At 38.6% G+C, this 22,378-nt stretch overlaps 1 protein-coding gene across 9 annotated transcripts in view; it reads left to right on the top strand.

The window, feature by feature from the left end:
• The window catches only part of UNC5D (unc-5 netrin receptor D), a 490,573-nt gene that overhangs the window by 274,749 nt on the left and 193,446 nt on the right, over nucleotides 1-22,378 (top strand). For all 9 annotated transcript variants that reach the window (XM_023630502.2, XM_023630501.2, XM_070253543.1 and 6 more), the window contains exons 2-3: nucleotides 584-802; nucleotides 13,677-13,820. In XM_023630502.2, coding sequence (XP_023486270.2) covers nucleotides 584-802; nucleotides 13,677-13,820 — 363 coding nt within the window. The remainder of the gene's footprint in view (nucleotides 1-583; nucleotides 803-13,676; nucleotides 13,821-22,378) is intronic.

Here is a 22,378-nt window from a genome sequence, read left to right as displayed (position 1 = left end):
GTAAGTTGGTGAGTTTTGGGGGGAAATCCCGTCTTAGGCAGAATACCACACAATCTCCAGACTTTTGTACGTGAAGAAAGCAGACAGTTTGGAATCTTTTGGACATGTCTTATGACTGAGCGTCTTTCACTAAGATCATTGTTCTTCACACTCCTTTATTGGAGAACAAAATCTATTCCCATCACTATTTTCAAAGTTTCAAGGAAGCTTGGAGCCCTTATTGAACACTTTGAGGTAACCACTCATCAGACTGAATCTTAAGATTCAACTTTTCACCCCACAGATATTTATTTCAGTTCTTTCAGCAAAGACATGCAGATTCAAAACTAGTTTGAGAGAGTCTCCGATTCACTATTTTCACTTGTCCAGTAACACTAGAAGGTAAGTCCAGCTAAGGTACCATATTGTGCTAGCTCTGCCTCTAGAAGATAATTCATCTACACAGGCTTTACAAGTATGATGTATTACTCTGATGCACAGTTTTATAGTACAAATTTTTAGAGCTGGTGTGGGTTGTGCTTTGCATCTTGATGTATGTGCTGCCAATGTAGGCTGTTTTCTAATGTCCTCTTCAATTTCGCAGGAACTGACAATGGCGAAGCCCTCCCTGAATCCATCCCATCAGCTCCTGGAACATTGCCTCATTTCATAGAGGAGCCAGATGATGCTTATATCATCAAGAGCAACCCCATTGCACTGAGGTGCAAAGCAAGGCCAGCCATGCAGATATTCTTCAAATGCAATGGCGAGTGGGTCCATCAAAATGAGCATGTCTCTGAGGAGAGTCTGGATGAGAGTTCAGGTAAGAATGTGAAGCAATCAGAAGAATCCATGGTAGCTCCTCAAATCCTCACATTATTATATGGCTGGGAAGAACTGTGTAAACCACCTACCTTTGCCTTATTTGAATGAGGTCATATTAACATCATTCCAGGAATATAAGATGCAATCGTTATCTCTAAATGACTCCATGGCTCCCTTGCTAGTCTGTTCCAGTATGGTGTAGGGACATTTTTGTTTTCCTCTTCTATGTAACTTTAACAGCTAATTTTGTGTGGAAGTCAATATTCTCACTGGAAAGCAAACCAGGACCAGGCTGCCACTGTTTTCATTTTCTGAATTGTAAATATTTTTGAAGACAAATAAATCTTCTACCAAATGCCTTTTTAAGCACCATAATTTCAGTTTCTCTAATCTTTCCTTCTAGATATTATTCTTGTGTACTTTATACTTCACAATTGGTGGTTTCTGAGTATTCTTTAAGTTTTTTTAATTACTGTGTAAGGACAGAGCCCAAAACAGATTCCGAAATTTGAATGGGATCTCCAGTGTGAAAGAATTTCAAGACCATCTTTACTTTATTAGTTTGGCTAATTTGGCTAATAAATGGTGATGATGAGAATAATGATCATAGGAGCTAATGCTTATTGAGCACTTACAGTATACTGGGCCTTTTCTAAACACTTGACAGATCATTTTACAATAGCCCTCTGGGGTAAATAATGTTAGAATTACCTCCTTGTAGATAAGGAAACTGAGGCTCAAAGAGATTAAGTAAACCGTGAGCTTGTGCTCGATATCAAAGCAAGATCGTGTGACTCAAAACTTTTGAAATGCGTAACTTTTTAAATTTTAGTGTATAACAGAAACAGTGTACACTTTTGAACTTCAGCTCCTTAGATTACCTGAAAATTTAGCCTAATCTTGAACCCAATCTGTTCTCACCCTGGATAATTGATTTTATTAGTCCTGACTCAGTCACTGGATATCAGATTTTGAGTGTCAAAAAGCCTGAGTATAATTAGGAAGTTGCAAGTTTGCTTAATTTATTAACTGTATACCAATGCTACACAATACACCAGGGTAGGCCTTCAGAGTATTCAAAGAAGGGAAAGATGCAAACACTGATCTCTAGGGCTTTACACCTACTGATAGTTATAAAACCGATACACCCATAAGTGCAGTGCAAATGAAGTTACAATCAGTGTGTGAAGAGAAGTAGATGGTGCTATGGAGAATTAAAAGAAAAGAGAAAGATTTCCTCTAACTAGGAATATCAGGAAAGGTGTGGAAGCAATAGCATTTGAAAAGGACATTAATGAATATGTTCATTCAAATAGGCATAATTGATGCTACATTGTATAGGAGAGAGGGGCGTGTCAGTGGTCTGAAGGTCAACATTAGCAATTGAAGGAAAGCATAGTATGTGTTCAGCAAGAAGTTTGGTTTGGTCGAAATATAAAATTGGTGTAGGAGAATAGCAGCTCATAACTGGAAAACTTAGTTCAATCTACGGCATGAAAGGCCTCAAATACCAGAGTGAGGTATTCTTTACTTAATTTTATGGATGTTTTGCTAGTAGTGAGTATTGGTTATCTTGACAAATGGGAATACAATGGCTGGAGCTTTGCTTCAGAGAATGAATCTGGCACCAGTACTTGGAATGGTAAGGAGAAACAAGAATGGGGAGGTTAGGAGACTTGCATAATTCACTTCAGAGAAGGTAAGGTCTGCTTCCAGAGCAGAGACCACAGAAATAAGAATTTGATATCTTGTCTGAGAGCACTTTAGCAAACTAGACTCAATAGCTGATTGAATGAATGAAGAAGGTGGAGTAATAAATGTCTCTCAGAAGCAGAATAGTAATGCAATTAATGTAAATAATTGTGTTAGCAACGAGAAAGTTCTGAGATGATTGTGTGGATAAGCTGAATTTGAAATACTTACGGGATATAATGAAGAGATGCAGATCTGGAACTTGGTAGAGTTCAGAGATAGCAAAGTAAATTTGGTAATCATCAATAAGAATGAAACCGTGGGGGTGGAGGAGTGGTCAAGAGAGAGTGCGTACTATGAAAAGGAAGTGGATCTAGAAACATAGCTCCTAGGAGTCAGGAAGAGGAACATCGGCAGCCAACAAAGAAGTCAGCAGAGTACGCTGTGTTCCAAAACAAAAGCAGAAAATTATTTCAAAAATATCATCAGGTGCTGCTGTGTTTGCCCATAAGTCAATAAAGAAATAGAAAAAGAACAAAACATACATAAAAACAGTGCTAAACATTACACAGTTCTGAAGTAATTTGAGATTGCAATATAAATGCGTAACTTCAAAAGGTAGAAAAACAACTAAACCTTATCACAATTCCCTATTCATTCCAGTTTGGAACTAGTATCAGGAAGAAAAATATAAATGTACCTGTTTTGGAGATGTTGTTCTTTAGACCAAAAACATGCTTAGAATTCTGGAATCTAAATGTGAGAAGTGGAAGGGACCTTGGTGATACCCTAACAGCCCTATTCTACACATTAAAAATCTTATGTTCCAAGAGATACAAATAGTTCATGGCATAGCTATTTCTAGAACCCAGATCTCCTGATTTCCGCTTTGCGTGTCGTTCCTCGATACTACAAGGCACTTTTACGCACAGATTCCTATGCTCTCCTTAGCACTCAAAATATTGACAAATCCCCCTACTGATAAGAAGATGGGTTTCAGCACATGGCTTATCATTTTCCATCATAAGCTTATTTAGTGTTTCAATTTCTCAAGTATATAATCCTATAGTTATTCCATTGAAATTTCTTATTCCTGACCATTTCTGCCACCTCTGTAAAAGCCAGTCTCTCACTCTATTTTGTATTTATGGCACTGTTAAACAAAAGTTTACAACAACCAAAGATAGAGACACATTTCCAGGATTTCAGCTATAGTTTCATTTTTGAAAGAAGGATTTGGCACAATCAAGGCAAAAGAAGACGACAAATAGGATCTTGATATCAGGGAAGTTTCCGCTCCTGTACTCCCAAGGTTGAGATTGTGGATAGACCTAGGTTGGGAGAGGTTGTCACAAACAGTAGCCATCTCACTTATCTTGGTGTGAAAACTTCCAAGGAAGACTCTGAAATTTGAGAGAGGGCAACAAGGGAACAACATTATCATATAAGCAAAAGCCCATAAAATAATGGTAGCGTACAAAAAGTTTATGTACCTTGTACTCAATTAGTCCAACTGGAAAGGACTCAAATACCAGTGGCTCAGAGGGGCGATGTGTTTTATCCTCAGATGTTTCTGTCCTAGATTTTGCCCAGTAATGAACTCAAAATAGCAGAATTCCATTGGGTAAACTGCTCCAAATGAAAGATAGGAAGAGCATTGAGAATGATGAGCTATTTTTTATACCACTGCTAGAAAATCCTATATCCGTTCTCATTTAAAGACCTCTTGATAAGTATTGCAAGCCAGTTTAACACTTCACCCTCTGGTAATTTTACAACATTCTGTTTTGCTGTCGCTTCCCCTTTTAATTCTCCTAGTATTGCTAGGCAACTCCATGCCTGGCAGATAACAGTGATGATTACATTCTCTGCCTCCATGTAAGGGCCTCCCCTCTCCACTTCTTTAAAAAAAACAAAGACCAATAAAAGTCACAAATTTCTAAGGAACTGGGAAGAACAAAAATTCATAAATGACAAAATCTGAAGAGATTATATACCACTTTTAAAAAAGCCTATTGAGAAAGAATTTAAATTTTAACAACTACCTTTTTGAAAAGAATTTAATAAGCACAACCTTTTCTTCCAAGTCATTTTGATTGAATCAATAGGCAAGAAATGTCTCTCCTTAAACAGTTTTCTTCTGTGTAGTTAATGAAAATTACTGTCTACAATACACTGCAATTATGTTTCCTAAGGTCTGTATTAATAGTGAAATAGTGGAAACTGGAGCAAGATGAGTGGAGATATTATACCCCAAACCAACACATAAGCGCAATTAATGTTGGAAACAAAATGGTCTCAGGTACTGAAAAATAGATGCATTGCTTCCCTTGGGTTCTTCCATGCCCAGCTTGAGCACAGGTCTTGACTCCCTTTACAGACTTAATGGCTTTTGACTGGGTCTGTAAAATAATTCCTGACAGTCCAGTAGGAGTGAATGACGCCGAGAAGTCAAGGGCAGTGGGACCGCATTTGACCAGAGGTAGAGAATTGTCTATGTCCTTTTAAGAAGTTGGAAATAGCTGCCTATATTTCTTTGGCCATCATAATCTTCATTTCTAAAACTCCAGAGAATTTTGATATTCTTTTTACTTACAGGTTTTCTTTCTTCACAGAACTAATGGGAAATGCATAGGACCTGGGAGTGTTTGGGGTAGACACAGGATCTTTTGTATTTCCAAATTGGAAGCGATAAGTCCTTTCAGTTGTTAAAGGCTGCAGACTGCCTTTGGTCTTTCTGATAATTTGGCCCCGTCATCTAACAGTTCAAATAAGAAGAAAAAGGATTGTGTGTTTTCATGCAATTTAGCTTGGAAAACCCAGAGCTAGAGTTCTTTCCTTCAAAAAGCACAATTTATTTGACATGAGTTACTGTGTTGCACAGACATGGCTATACCTCTTAGAAATGTACACTTTCAGTTCTCTGCGCAAGCCAAGGGATGCTTTTTCATTTGTTCTGCCTCATTTCATTTGGAAATATGGGAACTCTTCTTCCTTGTGGTTTTCCTCTTTTGACATCTGGACTTGAAAGGTAATCCCACCCCAGGATCATGTCCCTCAGAATGAGTGGAGTGTTCAGTAACACAAAAATTGAGAGCTTTAATATAACAAATAGACACACACACGTACTGGAAGCAACAAACACCAGCAAAACCTATCCTTGGCAATCAGGATAATGTAGCCTGTGGGAAGATTGAGTTGTCAATAAGCTAAACCACTTCTTTATTGTTTAATAAAAACAGGAGTTCCCTTAACAATGCTCCATGGCTCTTATCTTATTCTGCCTTGGAGATATAGAACTCTAATGAGTGAAATAATGCATATTCTAGTGTGTTATGGGAAAAGTCTCAACTCCGGTAAACTAATATTTTTCTTCTTAAAGAATATCATTTCAGAGATTTCATTGTATGTGATTTCCTTTTTAAACAACTGGAGTCTCTGTCTGGGGATAAAAGGTTAATGGATTGTGTTGAGAAAAGGGAGAAGAGTAGAAATAAAAATGTATTAAATCTTTAAAGTTTATATCTAAGAACTTTACTGTGCTGGTGATGGGGATTTGAATATAGTATCTTCCCGAAAACCATTAATTTGAAGTTCCTTTGAATGATTCACAAATCACCAAGGTACATTTGGGAAGCATATATTTTAGACCACATAACACAGAAATAATCAATCTCCCCAGTGTTCCATTGACAGTTTGTGGGTTTAAAACTCACTTTTATAGAAACATTCCCCCACCCCATCCCCCAGATTTCATTTTGTTCATCACTCCGCTTCTCAGAGAGGAATCACATATTCTTCAAAGGTTTTCAGGAAAATATTTTGAATTCCTCCCATAAACTTGTGACAGAGTATGAAGGCCTTGTCTCTTGTGTCTAATTTAACCTGCCCTACAAAAAGTTGGAGACCATTTTACTCTCATTCCATCCTTAGCAGAGATAGAAAGCAATTAACCATTTTATGTAATTTAGTAACAAAAGTTGCTGATATAAACCAGAGATTTATTCTAACCCCTAAATTCTTGAACAATGTCTTTGAACTTTTTCAGTCTCCTCTGTTCATATAACAATCAGAAGTGTGTTTCTTTATTTGAAGTGGGAATTCTAAGGATCTGAAATAACCTGAAGAGAGTCTAGTGGTTAAGAGCATGGGCGTTAGTGTCAGGTGGTGGTGTGTTTGAAATCTGGCTTCACACTTACAGACTCTTTCAGGTAGATATGTTCCTTGGCTTCCTGTCCCCTCAGTTTGCCCATGTGTAAAGTAACAGGAATAATTATACCTACCACATAGGGCTGTTCTGAGGTTACAGAGCCTAATTCACACAACATGCTTAGCTCAGGGCCTGGTGTATAGCAAGTACTCAATCAAAGTTAGCTTTCAAAATGATAAATATAGAATTGCTAATTTTTTTTTCAGTGGGGCAAGTGGCTGGTGATGCCTCAAAAAACAAATAGAAAATTATGAACTTCTACAATTCCAAAAAGATAAAAGAGCTAATATTATTAAGAGGTAAATAATTCTTTCATGGACTAACATTTTACTTGCCTGTGATGCACTCATTCAGTTTATTTGTAGTCTTTATCCTATTCTCAGAGCCAGTGGTAGCACAAGTTGTCCGATACATGTCCTGATTTCAGGACAAGATCTGCTAACGGGAGGTAGTTTTAGTGACTGCAGGAAGAGAAAGTCAGTGATTGGTGCAGCAAGGTTGGAAATCATGACTGTGTTTCCCACAAAGTTGTGAGTATGATGTCTGAGTGAGTCATCAATGGGATGCTGTCCTCTAAATGACCCTACCATGTCCGCTTCTCCCTCTTGAAGTTTTCCCTCTCTCTGTTATCAGACAACACTATCAGGTTAATTTCGTTTCCTCTGCCAGACACCTCTGTGCTGATTAATTCTAATCTCTGGTGTGGAAGAAACTGGAGAGCTGGGGTGTAGTCTTAGTTTCTGTACTTAAGACTGAACTTGTGGTGCTTCTGAGGAATACATGGAGTGGTTGTTATCTAGGGGAAATGAAAGAGTATTCATTAGGCATTGTGCACATTCAAAGGATGACTTTTTTTTTTTTATCAAAATACATTTTAATCTTGTTTCTAGGATGAAGTGGCAAAAGACATTTAGCCCTAATTAAGCATCTGCCAGTAAAATGAAATACGGTTCTACCTTTTAATTATCTACATTTAATTTACTATTTTCAGTAGCATGTTGCCCTGAAGACATCTAAGCTCCCTCAAGGAATGGAGACACAGTTCCACGAAAATGCCTCCCTATAGTTCAGAGTTTTGAAACTTCAAATAGGTGTCTGACTTATGGGTCCTTATCAGAGCCTTGCCCTAGCCACCAAGCTAAATTGGGTGAGGACAACTTTCAAGTCCTAGGTAGAATGGCACCCACCCTAGAAGCTTTTGCTGATGCTATGGAGAGGTTAGAAGTCCTCTTGTGTGATCTTGGAGCAGTTAGTACTTCTCCTGTCATAGCATTTGTCACACTGCATTGTTGGAGTTGATTGAAATGTGTCCCCCTCTATCATGGAAGCTCCTTGAGACCAGGAATCTTAACCATCTACTTTGTCACAGTATCCTCAGCACCTGGCACAGTGACAGACACATATGAGGCACTCACTAAAATTTTTTTCAAATAATGTACTCTGCAAACTGTATGACATCTTTGATCTATTTTCTATGGTATGAGACCTACAGCAAAATAAAAATAGAAATAATAGTAACATGGTGTTAAGATGAAATAAGATAATGCATATGATGGCATTAATAAAAGCAAAGGGCCCTACAGATGCTATAATAATTAATCAATAATGATTATAACAATATGTTATTCAAAATATGGTGAAGCTTTTCATTGTTCAGGCATATTTTCTAGGCTCCAGCCCTGGACTGGTAAGAGACAAGTGAAAAACATTTCCTCTGTAAGTGGTGGACTCACTCCTTCCAGCTGAATGGGTTCTTTTCTCTCTTCCCAGGGACAGTAGGGTAAGGAGGGACTTTCTCAGAGCCAAACCCAGGCATCAGAGGGACTGAGATACCTATGGAGAGATGATGGTCCAGTACAGAAGGCTCTTAAGTAGGAGACAGTTGCTTTTCATGGGGAGTTTGATTGTTTTTCTCTTCCAGAGAGTTGAGCAAGGCCTTATGCTTCTCATGAAGTTGTATTGAAGTCGTTCTTTGGAGCTTTGTCTGTGGAAAGCTATATCATCATTCTTTTGGTTAATCCCCAATCATAAAACATTGAATGTGGAAAAACAGGCATGGAATATGTGAGACACTGGGCTAAAATGGGCCAGGGAAATGGCCACAGAGACCAGGATGAGAAAACAATTCACCAAAACCTAGTTTCCTACTCTCTTACTGCTTCTGTGTGTTTTGGGACATGGAAAACATGTTAGAGGAAGAAGGATTCTCAGCTTCCTTGTTGAATTTAGCTGTTTAGTTAAGTAAGTCAAGCATCCCACTACAGGAAGAAAACATCCAAACGACTGAAGAACATAAAGCTGTGAGGGGTGATAAACATTGGAGCACTGTGTCAAATTCCTTCCCGAGTGCTCATCACCAGGTGTATCTGAGAACTGGTTGGCAGTAATAGCCACAGCAGGATGCTACTGATGGACTTGGTGGAAGTGTGATAATGAGCAGTAAGGGGCAACTGTTAGTAGGCACTGGGCTGCCGTTGGCATGGTGCTGAATGTTAAATACTATTCCAGAATTCCTTCTTGTCTACAGAACAGGTTAGGACTAAGAATAGAGCCCTTTTATTAAAAGTTGACCAGAAATAAATGATTTCTGTTCTTTTACTCTATTTCTTTTCTCCTGCCTTCTATATTTCTCTTCTTTGAACAGTGAAGCATATACCTTCAATTAGTTTGAAAATTCTCGAACTTTTAGTCTCCCAGCGTGATTAGACCTGCTAAGAGTAACTAGTGTTTTCTATCTGATAAATAAGGGGATTACAGCAATAACTACTGTCAGCGTTTTTCTCATTTAAACAAATAAAGCTGACAAATGATGAAGTTCTGTGCTGTTCTGTTATGTTTAGTACACGCAGAGCAATTATTCATTTGCTGCCAACATTAGTCTACCTACAACTAAACCATCCAACAGTGTAGAAAGCTTATTAGCATATCAGTCCCATAGTCATATTTTTATATTCTGTAAGACTCTGCTCCATAACAAAGGCTGATGGTTATAATTTGCACAATAATTTAAAGGGTTGGACTTTTCCATACTTATTAGAGTTGCACAAGTTATCAGGTACAACGCTACTCTTATTTATGAGATGCCATCGTCGATTTGCCTGAGACTTTTGTTTCCCTGTAGCATTTCCTATGAACAAGTTAGCTGATATCTCTTGAGATGTAGAAGTAGATGGCTATTTCTGTAACACTATTGAATGAACTTCAGTGGGATACTGGGGATGGAGGTTTCTTTAAATACAGCTGGTTTCCATGGGTGTTTCTGATGTGTGGATATATATGTATTTTATACACACACACACACATATATATCAGACATTTGTATATGTGTGTGTACATATATGTACACACACATATATAGAATATATATAGAAAATATGTGCATATATATACACACATATAGGATATAGAATATATGTGTATTTATGTTATGTATATCACTAGACAGAGCCATAGTGAATATTTGAAAGAGAATATACTATTTTTTAAAATTTTCTCTTATTTAATAGAATTATTGTTTGTTATGGTAGAGAAGGGTATAATAGATACAAAATATTCATGATTTTCCAAAGGTTCTCCTGGAGGGGATGGTTTGACAGGACTCAAGACATCACATTAGAAGAAGAAGCCCTAGTCCCCAGAGAAAATGTCACTTTAGGGGATGGTGATATCACTGTGGGCTTATAAAGTAGCCTGCCATCCTGATTTTTCCAGAAGGGAAAATACACTTTGGAAATAGTTGGTTTATATTCGTTTTGCTTCTCCAATCCCGTGGGGAGACCCTGCAAAGGACCTGTAACTGAGCCATCCTAATGTTGAAATCGTGACTTCAACATTTTCCTCTCAACTGTGGTCAGTCTGAATGAGGGGCTGGCAAATGTCCTGATGACAACGGGGTGAGATCAGTTGGACATTTGTAGTGTGGGTCCATGGTCTAGTGTGTGTACTTTCCCAAACAAATGTACACTGTCTGACCATGTGTAATAGTTATGTTTTCTAGTTTCTGTATTTGATGCTCTGACATCTTGGGGTTTTGCAGACCCTGGAGGGACTGCCCTGCAGAGGGCTGGCTAATTCCTAGAGATAGCAAATAACTTGCCTGTGAACCTACCTTTCAAATGCAAACCAACCAATCCAGAGCCCATACCCCCAACCTCTTCTTTTGTAGAGCTCTTATAATCGGGGCCAAAATTCCACTGCCCTTATGCCAGGACTGGGGACCAGACAACATGGGACAGCTATTATGTCCCAGAGCCCACTGAAACTATTCAAGCTAGTCCATTCTAAACCTGCTTACTCTGCCTCTCCTGTTCGTACCTATGGAAACCACAATAATGACTCTTATCCACGACATTTTCCCCTGCCCCTCCTGCCTCCTCCCCAATCCTGGTGCTTCTTGGTGTGGCCCTACGTGGTGTGTGGTGCCTGCCGTTTCTAGGGATTTGGGAGTGTAAACTTCTTCCTTCATTATGGTCATTTCTAAGTCTGTGTGTCTTACCATACCTCATAAAAAACTATCCCAGCTACCCTTGGAACACTATAGTGCCTAGATTAAATCATAGCATATGTCGAGGTTTGGATGTGGAAACTCTCTGCTTTATAAACATGATAATTCTGAACCATCTTGAGATGGTGTTTATCTTCATTTCCAACCTAGAGGAAGCTGATAGCTTCGATATTCTTATAAGATGGAGAAAGTGAAAAAATAGAATTGTTCCCCATTAGCTTGAACACATTTCTGATATTTCAAGCTTATCAAATGCTTCTTTGATGAGACCCTGATTCCCACATGGTGGACGTATTCTATCTCAATAGGTCTCCTGTGACGGGATCTCTGGCCTATGTGACTCCATCCCCCACCTGGATGGACTGATGTGGTGTCTTCTCCTTTTCACTATCCAAAGTCTATCATCCACCATTTGCTTCTAATCAAAGAGAAAAATAGAAAACCAACCCTCTTCTCTATAGCCCTCTTCATTTATTCAGCCTCACTTTCTAATCCCAGGATGGGCACTGTGCTCCAGTCTGCTTCATGTCCTAGTAAACCTTTTTTTTTTTTTTTAATTTTACTTTATTCTCCCTTTCTGTGATAGTTTCCCTCTTCATCTGCCAACTCCACCTTCTTACCATTGTCCTCCCACTCCCACTTCTTTTGTTTAAGTGAAAGAAAAACAAAGCAGCAACAGTAACAATAAAAACACCTCTTAGGCTTCTTTCCTATTCGATGTAAGAAATGGCTTTCAGAACTCTGACAGGGGAGAAGGTGTACTTCTGCACATTGCACAAACAGGGGCAATGTGAATTATCAACTGTCATCAAGATGATTTTCTATATGTAGTACCTCCTACAAATTTAGAAAGTGTAACAAATTGTACATGATGATTTGTTTGGCCATAAAACTATGTCTCATCATACACTATAAATAACATGTTATGGACTAGGTAGAAGGGACTGTTTCCCCAGTCTGACTAATCCTACACCTCCACTCTTGTTCTTTAAATCCTACCACCACCCAGGATATAATCATGTTCCACCTCCTCCACCCAGAGTCCCTGCCTCATCTAGATTATACCGATGATTCTGTCCCCTGAATTCCTTTTGTACTTAAATGAAAAAGCATAGTTATGCACTTAATTTTTCTTTGAAGTTTCCATGTGGTAGTATTATTTCCATAATTAAGTATAAACACCCAAAATATGGGGACATAATTGAATTTTTGAGAGGGACTTGCGCATAGTGCTGGTTTCGGTATAAGACAGATCTAGGTTTAAACCCTGGATCTTCCATTTACAGACTGTGTTAGTGTGGACAACGACTCAGTCTCTCCAAGTCATAGTTGTCTCGTCTGCAAAGTGGGGGTACCATAGCATCTACCGCATCAGTGCATGGTGGAAATGTAGTGAGAGAATAGCGTTAAAGGCTGATGCCAGGCAATCAAGCAGAATTCAAGGAGTATCACCTCTTTTTCTCCCATGCTGCCGATCCCAGAGCCAGACACAACCTCAGCAAGTGTCTGCTGAATGGAGAGAGTATGCTGGCTTTAAACGCTGCTCCCTTGCTTGGGGTGATTCAACTGATATGGCTCATGAGGAGTGTGCCCTTTCATCCCTGGCACTCTATGCAATGTGACTATCCTTCCCAAAGAAAGAAAGAAAGGCTGACAGTCCTTGGTCAAAGGTTTGGAAGAAACTCACACTCCCCAGTAAGAAGCACCAAGCAAATTTTCTATTAGAAGGAGAATGCAAAGTAATAATAAAAATAATAAAACATTAAAAGATCAAGGTCTTCGTTTTAGCAATTTTGGAGAGGTGGCCTTGGCCCCTCTTTCTACAGAAGCCTCTCTTTTCTGTACCTCCGCAGGCCATTGCTACAGGGGCCTTCCTGTGTTCTCCTCTCAGGGCTTGGAGACTACCTTAATTCCATTGGTCTACCTCTCATTTGCTGTCTGGGGCCTTTGAAGCCCAGGCGTTGGCTCTTCTTGGATTCCCAGCCTGTTCACCCCTCATGCACATGCTTGCTGTCCCCTCTTTCTTTTAAGGCTTGCTGCTAGAAGGACCCCTCTCACTGCCATTCCTGGGAGTAGGGTCATTTAGAACCACCTGGAACTACATCTCTGGGATGGGTATGTTGAGGCCTCTTTAGCTTCTAGAACCCCAGTGGTTAGTTTGGTACTACCCTCCTCGTAGTAGAGTTTATGCTGAGAAAGACTAAGAACAAGCACTACATCAAGCTATGGTGAAAACCACTATGTTGTATTGGAGCCCCATTGGTCGGTGATACTTTATACTCCTTCCTTCCAGCCTACTCAGCTGTTGGAATTTAATTAGCAGTAATATATTATTGTCAAAGTAATTAAAACCTCGCCTTGATTAAAACCAGAATTGTTTAATTAACAAGGAAAGGTTTGGCCAGCCTTAAGTTTCTGTTTGAGAAATACAACGGCCTCAGTGGATTTTCTCTATCTTCCCATCAGGCTTGAAGGTCCGGGAGGTGTTTATCAACGTCACCAGGCAGCAGGTGGAGGACTTCCATGGCCCAGAGGACTATTGGTGCCAGTGTGTGGCATGGAGTCATCTGGGGACCTCCAAGAGCCGGAAGGCTTCTGTGCGCATAGCCTGTGAGTACACCCCGGGTGACCTTGTTGTCCTGTAGAACACGGGCTAGACTTACATAGAGCTGAAGAGGGGCTCTGATGCCAGATGCTTCTGCAGAATCTAGATTAGAGGACAGCAAGAAATCATCAGGACTGTCTCTACCTCTACGAAATTTACTCTTTTAAAATTATATGTTAAATCTTTGATAATTTCCTCTCGAGTACAATCAGCCAATCATTTTGGCTAAGAGATTCTACCTAGATTGTCAGAGCCCAGGTGTCTCAACAATGCCAGGAAGGATGGTGCCTGAGAGAAGGAAACGCACGCAAATGGATTCTGCTGTTCATCATTAGTGACAAAGTTCAAGGGGCATTGAGGGAAAAAGTTGAGCAATGACTGTTTACCGTACTTTCCAGCAAATCTGCAAAAAATAAGACATTAAAGATTAAGGGATTTTTATAGCCTGCTGTTAAACCTCTTTTCTCTGAATCTTAAAACATGGAAATAGGTTTTAAAGCTGAGCTTGAGTCAAGTAGAACTAAAAAAAAAAAGAGGAGAAAAGGAGATTACTTTGCAGGAGAGTCCAAGATTTCTTTATCATATTTTAGCATCAATGTTTTTATCATCTCACACATGTTTAGAAATACACAAACTTCCTTTCTCCTCCTCTAAAATGTCTTCATCCCACTCACCCGCATCACCCCACCCCAATGGGTTCCCATAAAACCTCCTTTGTGTGTCCAGGAGTATAAAAGCCCACCATCCCCGAAAGAAACTGAGAGATGGAGGGCAGAGATGGTTGTTGTTGTTTTATTCAAAAGCTGCCTTTTCAGAGTGCCATAAAGAATACAGGACGAGGGGGATTTATTTGAGGACTCGAGGAATTCTTCACAGCAGATGTCGATGGTTTCGGGATTAAGAATAGGAGTGAATTACTATTTGCAGAGACATTTATGTTTCTGGGGAAATGGAATCTTCCCCTCAAAATATGCATTTCACCTTCACTATCCTGGCGATTTGGGAGGCCCTTTCTTGGATGTTGACTGCGCCCTAATAAGCCAAAGAGAAGAGAACATCTCGTAAGCCGTGCCCTTGGTATAAGAGCCATGGGAAACATTTTTCCTGTAGTTATTTAGGTAGTTAATTTCAGCCAGCAAATACTTTATGACTTTAAAGGAGCAGGTCAGTTGAGAGAGGAAACGTGTTTGATTTTCTTCTCCCTTGACGTATCCAGCTCTGTGCTTCCCACATAGCTTCAGCCAGACTAGCCTGGGTATTTGACCCTAACTAGTCAGGACCCTAGTCAGGCTGAAGGAGATTATGCTCCTAGCTCTGTCCAAAGAACGGAGAGACAAACAGCAGCGGGGGTTTCAACATGGGTTCCCTCAATTTCCTTCTTCTCAATGTCACTTTTCTTCTTCCTCTACTTCTCTGAGGCCCACATGACCTATTGTTTGAATGGCTGTAAACAGCACCTCATTAATCTGTCCACCTCCAGTCACTCCCACCTCCATCCTTGCTCACTTAATTCCTGATTGCCACGTGCCTGCTGGAAACCTCTGGGGGTTTCCTCCTTCTTACTAAGTTTGGCAAAGAATGGCTCAAACTCTCCTTTGTTAATTTCCCATCACCTTTGATCATGTACACTATATTCATCTTTCTGAGCACTTTGCTATTCTGCGTATCACCCTTGCTTCTCTGGCATGTGCCTTTACTCCTGCAGTTTCCAGTTTCACACCCGTGTACCCTGGTGGTTAAGAACCCAGACACTAGAGTCCTGTTGGTTCCAGTTCCAGCTCCACTACTGAGTTTTGTGATGGTGGGCAATTTATTCATCAATCTGTGTCTTAATGTCTTCAATGATAAAGGGGTGCCTACTTCATAGAAATATTGCAAGAGTTATGGGTATAATCATGCACCACACAACAACTTTTTGGCCAAGAATGCACATATGACTGTGGTCTCATAAGATTAATACCATATAGCCTACGTGTGTAGTAGGCTATGCCATCTAGGTTCCTGTAAGAACATTCTGATGTTCGCACGACAAAATCACCTAGCCATGCATTTCTCAGGACATACACCGTCATTAAGCGACACATAACTGTAATGATGATAACTATAAAGTGCTTAAAACTGAACCCGGCATGGAGTTAGCGCCTATCAATCATTAGCCATTATTTTATGACATATTTGATCCTCCGTAGCATCATTGACCAGTAGGTGGGTTAATACTTACTGAAACTAATTGAACTGAATTAAAATTATAGTCCCTTAGTAATTTTTGTGTAGATATGGCTATATGGACTCTAAGGATCCTTTCTAGGCCAGTCCTAGGTATCCAACTCTCACAAGCATGAGAAGATCAAAAAATGTTACAAATGAAAAACACTTTTCTATCCCCTCCCAGCTTTCTAGAGTCATGAAAAACTTTTGTGGTAATAATCTCGCAAATCTCTTCCGGGATTAAAAAGTCATTGTGTAATTCTTGTATGTGTTATGCTCATATGAATATGATGTGACTTTTAAGTTTAAAAAACCCCTAGAATATCATTAAAATCTATGTTATGCAATTAATGTAGTTCTAATATTTGCAACATATTTTTAATTTCTTCCTGTGTAGCAAGTGACATTCTTTAATTTATTTAAAACTATTTATGCAAGTCAAGACATGATTTTTCATTAAATATTGCATTTGACTTGGGGACCAGTGTACATTAAAATGTAAATTGAAATTTAACTATGTTTAATGGCATCAAAAGTGGAGGGAAAAAACTGCCTTTAGGACCTTGCTTGGAATTCTTTTGATTTGCTTGTAGGAAAAAATGCACACTTTTTTTTTTTTGATAACTTTCATGTTTTGTTGAAATAAGAGATTTCTGGCTGCTATTTGCAAGCACTTCCCAGCAAATAACACATTGCATATGAGGACAGTCTTTATTCCCAATAAATGAAATGCTAAATTGGATATAATTGTCACTAGGTTTCTTCTTATTAAGATTAGTTTTTGAAGTATTAAAGACACGTTAATGGGCTAAATAAGGATTTTGATAGATGAATCTAGCTTATGAATCTGATGACAATTGTCTTAAGGCGACTTTGCAAAATTTGTATCATTTTTATATTATTTATTAAATTATTGTAGTTCAACGTCAGAGCTCCTTATGCTTCCTACATTTAACCAATGACCCATTAAGCATTTAACAATTTCAGAAGTGCAACAGGCAATATCTGCATGGCACTGGGGCATTCAGCTGAGGGATGTGTTGACTGGAGTGTCTTGACATGATCGTGTTAGCTAATCTCTGCAAAAATACCAGGAAGCTCACTGGTGTGATATCACTTAGAGATCATTTGGTTTGAAAGAGAAACAATATAAACACAATTATTTTATTTACTTATGTAACTCATATTTTCATTGAAATGGACCTACCTGGGGTTCCAGTTAAATATGCAGATTCCTGGCTTCCATCTGAGGCCTGGTAGATCAAACTCTAGGGAAATGACCAGAGAAGCTGTGTTTGTATGGAGTTATCCAGGTGATTGTACGGTCAGGTAATTCTGGGATGTCTTGCCCAGAAACAATGTTTCTCAAGCTTTAACATGCATGCAAATAAACTGGGGTTTTATTAAAATGCAGTTGATTCAATCAAAATAATTCAGTAAGTCCAGTCCACAGTCTGAGATTCTTTATTTCTAAGAATTCCCAGTTGGTCAGTGGATTATAATTTGAGTGGCAAGACCCTAGAAAACCTTTATGAAGCACTATGTAAGAAATGTTGATTAATCGCTTCATCCACCTTCATCGTTTAATGCTGAAAAAGCAGTGTTCAAAAAGGTCAGGTGACTTAACCAAAAGTCACCCAGCAGATGGCAGACATGGAACCAGATCTTAAATCATTTCATCCTCTGAGGGCTCTTGCTACTAAGCCGTGTTGATGCCTTTCTATTAGATGGGAGTTTGAGAACCATCATAGACAGAAAAGTTCATGTGCATTTGAGTGTTTCCTTGAGGAAAGTGGTGATTTCCTCTGCTGTTTCTGAGTAAATTGCGTTCCTCCTCGTGGTCAAGTTATTGCATATATTTATGTATGTATTTATATATATGTATATATTTTTAATATATGTTTTTATATATATAAATATAAAGTCTTACACCTTGCTGCCTTAGTGGCCAAAAAACAGTACGAGCTTTGTTTTAAGAGCCAAAGTGCCTGTCATCTTAAACTATTGTGTTTTCTTTAATGACTCCACACTGTGTCAGAGAGATGTTGTTGGCTGCCCATCCAACTGCTTGGGGCTAGAAATAGCTGAGGCCCATTTCAAAAGTAATTTTCTAAAGGTAAAAATAAATAAATAAAGCCAACCCACCAAACTGGCAGAAGTCCGTCTCTAGGGAGCAACTCCCACAGGCCTTCTCTCGTTTGTCTGATTCAATCAAGCTGGAGGTGGTTGGGCCACTGTGGCATCTGTTACTTCTGCTGCTGGATGGTTGTCAAAACTAGGAATATTCAATTATTCGTAGTTGTTTATTTTCATGGGTGAACATTTGGCTGCTTAGCCATTGCTATCTTTTCCCATTTTTCTCCTTCTTCTTAATCTGGGAAACATTTGCCTCGTATAGTCACATAGCAACTTGGCCACTTGCAATAAAACACAGTAGGAAACCATTGTTTTGTTGATTTTTTTTAAAAAACGATCTATAAAATAGGATACATCCTGAATATAATTCAAATATGCTGCTTGTTTAAGACATTCCTAAAATATCCGTGGAATTGTGCCAAGAATGAGTGAAGAGCTTAAAGGAGAATCTCATTTAAAAGCTATGACACTTTCTACCTAATTTTATAGGTACATAGTAAAAGAAGCATTATTTTTATTTGCATTTTTGGGGGTAATTGGTATCTTTTTTTAAAACTATAGAAGAAAGACATTGTATTAAAACCTCAATTATGAATCTCAGCTTCATGGCTTTGAGAAATAATTTCACCTGATAAAATCTATCAATGGACCCCTCTTGATGGCAAAATTAAATATAAAAATAAATAAATATAGGCACATGTGCTTGATGTTCAAACTCAGCCTTAACCTACGTTTCAACCCTTCTTTCCATTGCATCCCTACTAGTGTGCTGAGCTCCAGTTGAGTTAGCACAACTCAGATTATGGGACATGGGACTCGCTCTCTCCCTCCTTGATGTGCTCATGTTCATTCTCCTTCCTGGAGCATATTCTCAGCCCCATCTTGCACTCCTACCTCTTCCCACCTAATTCCTACATCCAAGGTCCATCTTGCAATCTGTCTTTTTTATGAAACCTAGTTTAGCACATGCCTTAATACCAATTGACCTCAGCAGCCTGACATACCAACTGAGCCACTGAAAAAGATACCCTTTAGCATGTTCAGCTTCAAAATTGATAAAATCTATCCACTTCTGAGTGCTCATAGCATTTATTTCATATGTCTCCCATGCTACTTATTATAATTTTCCCAGAATCATAGTTATTTTGAAGTGGTTTGTGGTTTTATTTCCCTTGTTAGAGTGTAACCTGCTTTAAGATCCAAATGCATTACCCTCATTGTCTTGACCTCTGAGTCTAGTACAGAGCCTTATATATCACCTTTGTATTATACATGTTTGTTTGGTTTGAAAATACCCCTATCAATGCCAGATATGGTTTCATGAAGAAGCGTTTGTTACCTATGTGTCATAATTGTGCCACAGGGCTAGCATGGCATCTGGCTTATTAGCCAATCCATAGCTCACAAGGATATTATTATAAGGATCATCTTTGTTCTCCATGACTTGTACACTACTACTAATAATCTTTACTACAATAAAGAAGAGGTCAAAAGTGAATTAGAAGTAGGTGAATTGTTACAACCATACAACTCTGTGATGTGCAATATATGGCTCTGAAAGAGGCCAAGCCTGACAACTCTACCTGCACTGTTCCCTTCTTCCCTTTTCAGAACATAGAATTTATTCACAGGTTATGGAAAGTATGTTAAGACACATCATCAGCACTTGGTAGAATTACACAAAAGCTTGAAATCCTCCTTTCCCTCCCCATTGGAAGAATGTGGGCAAAGTCAAGAGAAAATATTCTGCTCTACCAAAGGTCAATCCTTTCCTTTAAACTGAAATTAATTTATATGAACATTACTGAAGGATATGTGAGTCCAAAGCCTCTAGATGAAGTTGAGCCCTATGGAAGAATACCCAGCCAAGGAAGAGAATGAGTGTTGAAATGCAGCCTATACTCTACCAGTCAGGACATGCAGCCTGGAACATGGTTGCAACAACCTGCGAAAAGGGGCTGGTTTTTCTTGGCACACAGGTGCTGTTTTCAAGTCTTGTGCTCACATGTGTCCAGTTTACAGAAAGATACCACCTAGGTTTGTGGCAGCGGGACTGGGTACATGATTTGTGGTATTAAATGCAAAATGAAAATGTGCGGCCCCTTGTTCAAAAATTATTAAGAGTTGCAAGCCATCAACATTAGAGCATTAAACCAGGCATGGAGCCTCATGCAGCCACACTGGTCCACACCCGTGAAGCTGGCAGTAATGGTGATGGTTTAGTAAATCACTTCATATATGTAATGGTTATATTAAAAGGGAATAATTGGCCTAGAAAGGCCAGGGGCACAGTCAAAGTGACTCCACAGCTATTTAGAGAGAGGATTGCTCTGTTTTGCTTCAAAGCCGGAGTCAGCATCACAGGAGCTAAGTTTCACGATGGCGTATTGGAGGTCCAGCTGACAACCAGAAAGGCTCAATGATGGAACATTCTTCCAGTGACCACGTTCTCCTGTAAACTGTACCTAGGCAAGCAGGGGATGTGTGTCTGGTGGTGATAGTGTAGACGAAGTTACTGCATTAGGAGAGTAGACGAAGTATGGATGACTAGGATTTTCCTAAAAATATTTCTATTTTGACATAAGTTCAAACTTTCAGAAAAGTTGCAGTATAGTAGGAAGAATTCCCTTAAGCCCTTTACTGAGAATCATCAAATGTTAATATTTTACTATATTTGTTTTGGCCTTGTCTTTCTTTCTGTGTTTATGTATGTATGTATTTGTATATAGACAATTATGGTTTATTTTTTTACTTTCTAAAATTAAGTTGCAGACATGATGTTCCCTTTTCCCTAAATTCTTCATCAGTATGTTTTTGAAAAACAAAGACATTTTTGACATAGTTTGATATAATTGTAATTTTTCGGTATACTATAATTTAGTGTAATTATCAAGAAATTAACATGGATACAACACTGTCATCTGATCTACAGACCTTATTCACATTTCATCGATTGCTTAACAATATCCTTTCTAACAACAATAACAATAAAAACCCTAGACCATGGCTTACATCCAGTTGAAAGATCTCTTTAGCCTTCTTTAATCCAGATAATTCCTCAGTCTTCCTTTGTCATTCATTACACTGAGTTTTTGATGTGCACAGGTCAGTTATTTTGTATAATATCCCTCAGTCTGAAGATGCAAAAAGCAAACAAGAGCCATCTGGAAGGGGCTCCCACTGGCCAAATTTTGGACAATTTGAACATCAAAATAAATCACAGTACAGGATTATAACCCATTAAATAAAAACCCATGAATCTACACTGATTTTTTTTTAAATGAATGAATATATAAATAAATAAATGAGGGTAAAAGGAGAGCTCTTTCTTATAGTAGAAGAAATGAATAAATGTAGAAGGAATAATGGAAATAGAAAACCATGATTTAGCATCTATCATAATAATTGATTCAGACAAGTATCATGGATGCTAAAACTAGTGAGCTAAAGTTTCAGGAGTAACAGGATGTTTACATAATTTCAAAGTGTCTCTGCACAAGACACTTATTAATTAAAAAGAGAATTAGTTGCTTTGTGGTGGAAAATACTGCCATATACCACCCTAATTGAGTGATTAGAGTTGACATCACCAGAGATGGATGTATATGAACTGCTGTATACGTCTTCTGATGTGACTGACTGAGAAGACTGAATCGCTTCAATGATATTTCTTCCAAAAATATCTAATCTATATTTAACCATAGGAAAACATTAGACAAACCTACATTGAGGGACATTTTACACGATAGGTCATTTTTAAGTACACATGTTTCTCAAATTGCCAGCCTCATGTAGAACACTGCTGGGGTATTCTGGGAATACAAGAAGCTGCAAAATAGATATGGTACATCTTTCTGAAGCATAGACTATAATCCCCTTTGCGTCTAAAATATAAACACAAATATAGTGCAGACTAGAATGCAAAATTTTCTTGAATTGTGAAGATGTAACTTGAAAGTTCAAAGCCATTTGTGATGACACATTTTTTTAGGCTCCACCCATAAATGCCTTGGGGATATGAACTTATTTTCCTCTGCCAGTAGGGACACTTCAGTAGAAAGTGTGAGAAATGCTGAACTATAAGAGTTTGAAAGTCTATGAACAGAATAGAATGACTTATACAGAAGTGATATAAGTTGTGCTGTTTTTGCTTAACGTGCACAATTGAGTACATACATCAGCCTTAAAGGTGGGAATTACTAAGTAGAAGCACATTACT

The sequence above is a fragment of the Equus caballus genome, chromosome 27 (assembly GCF_041296265.1).
Source record: "Equus caballus isolate H_3958 breed thoroughbred chromosome 27, TB-T2T, whole genome shotgun sequence".
In the NCBI taxonomy this organism is placed as follows: Eukaryota; Metazoa; Chordata; class Mammalia; order Perissodactyla; family Equidae; genus Equus; species Equus caballus.
This window is presented reverse-complemented; position numbering and strand designations above follow the sequence as displayed.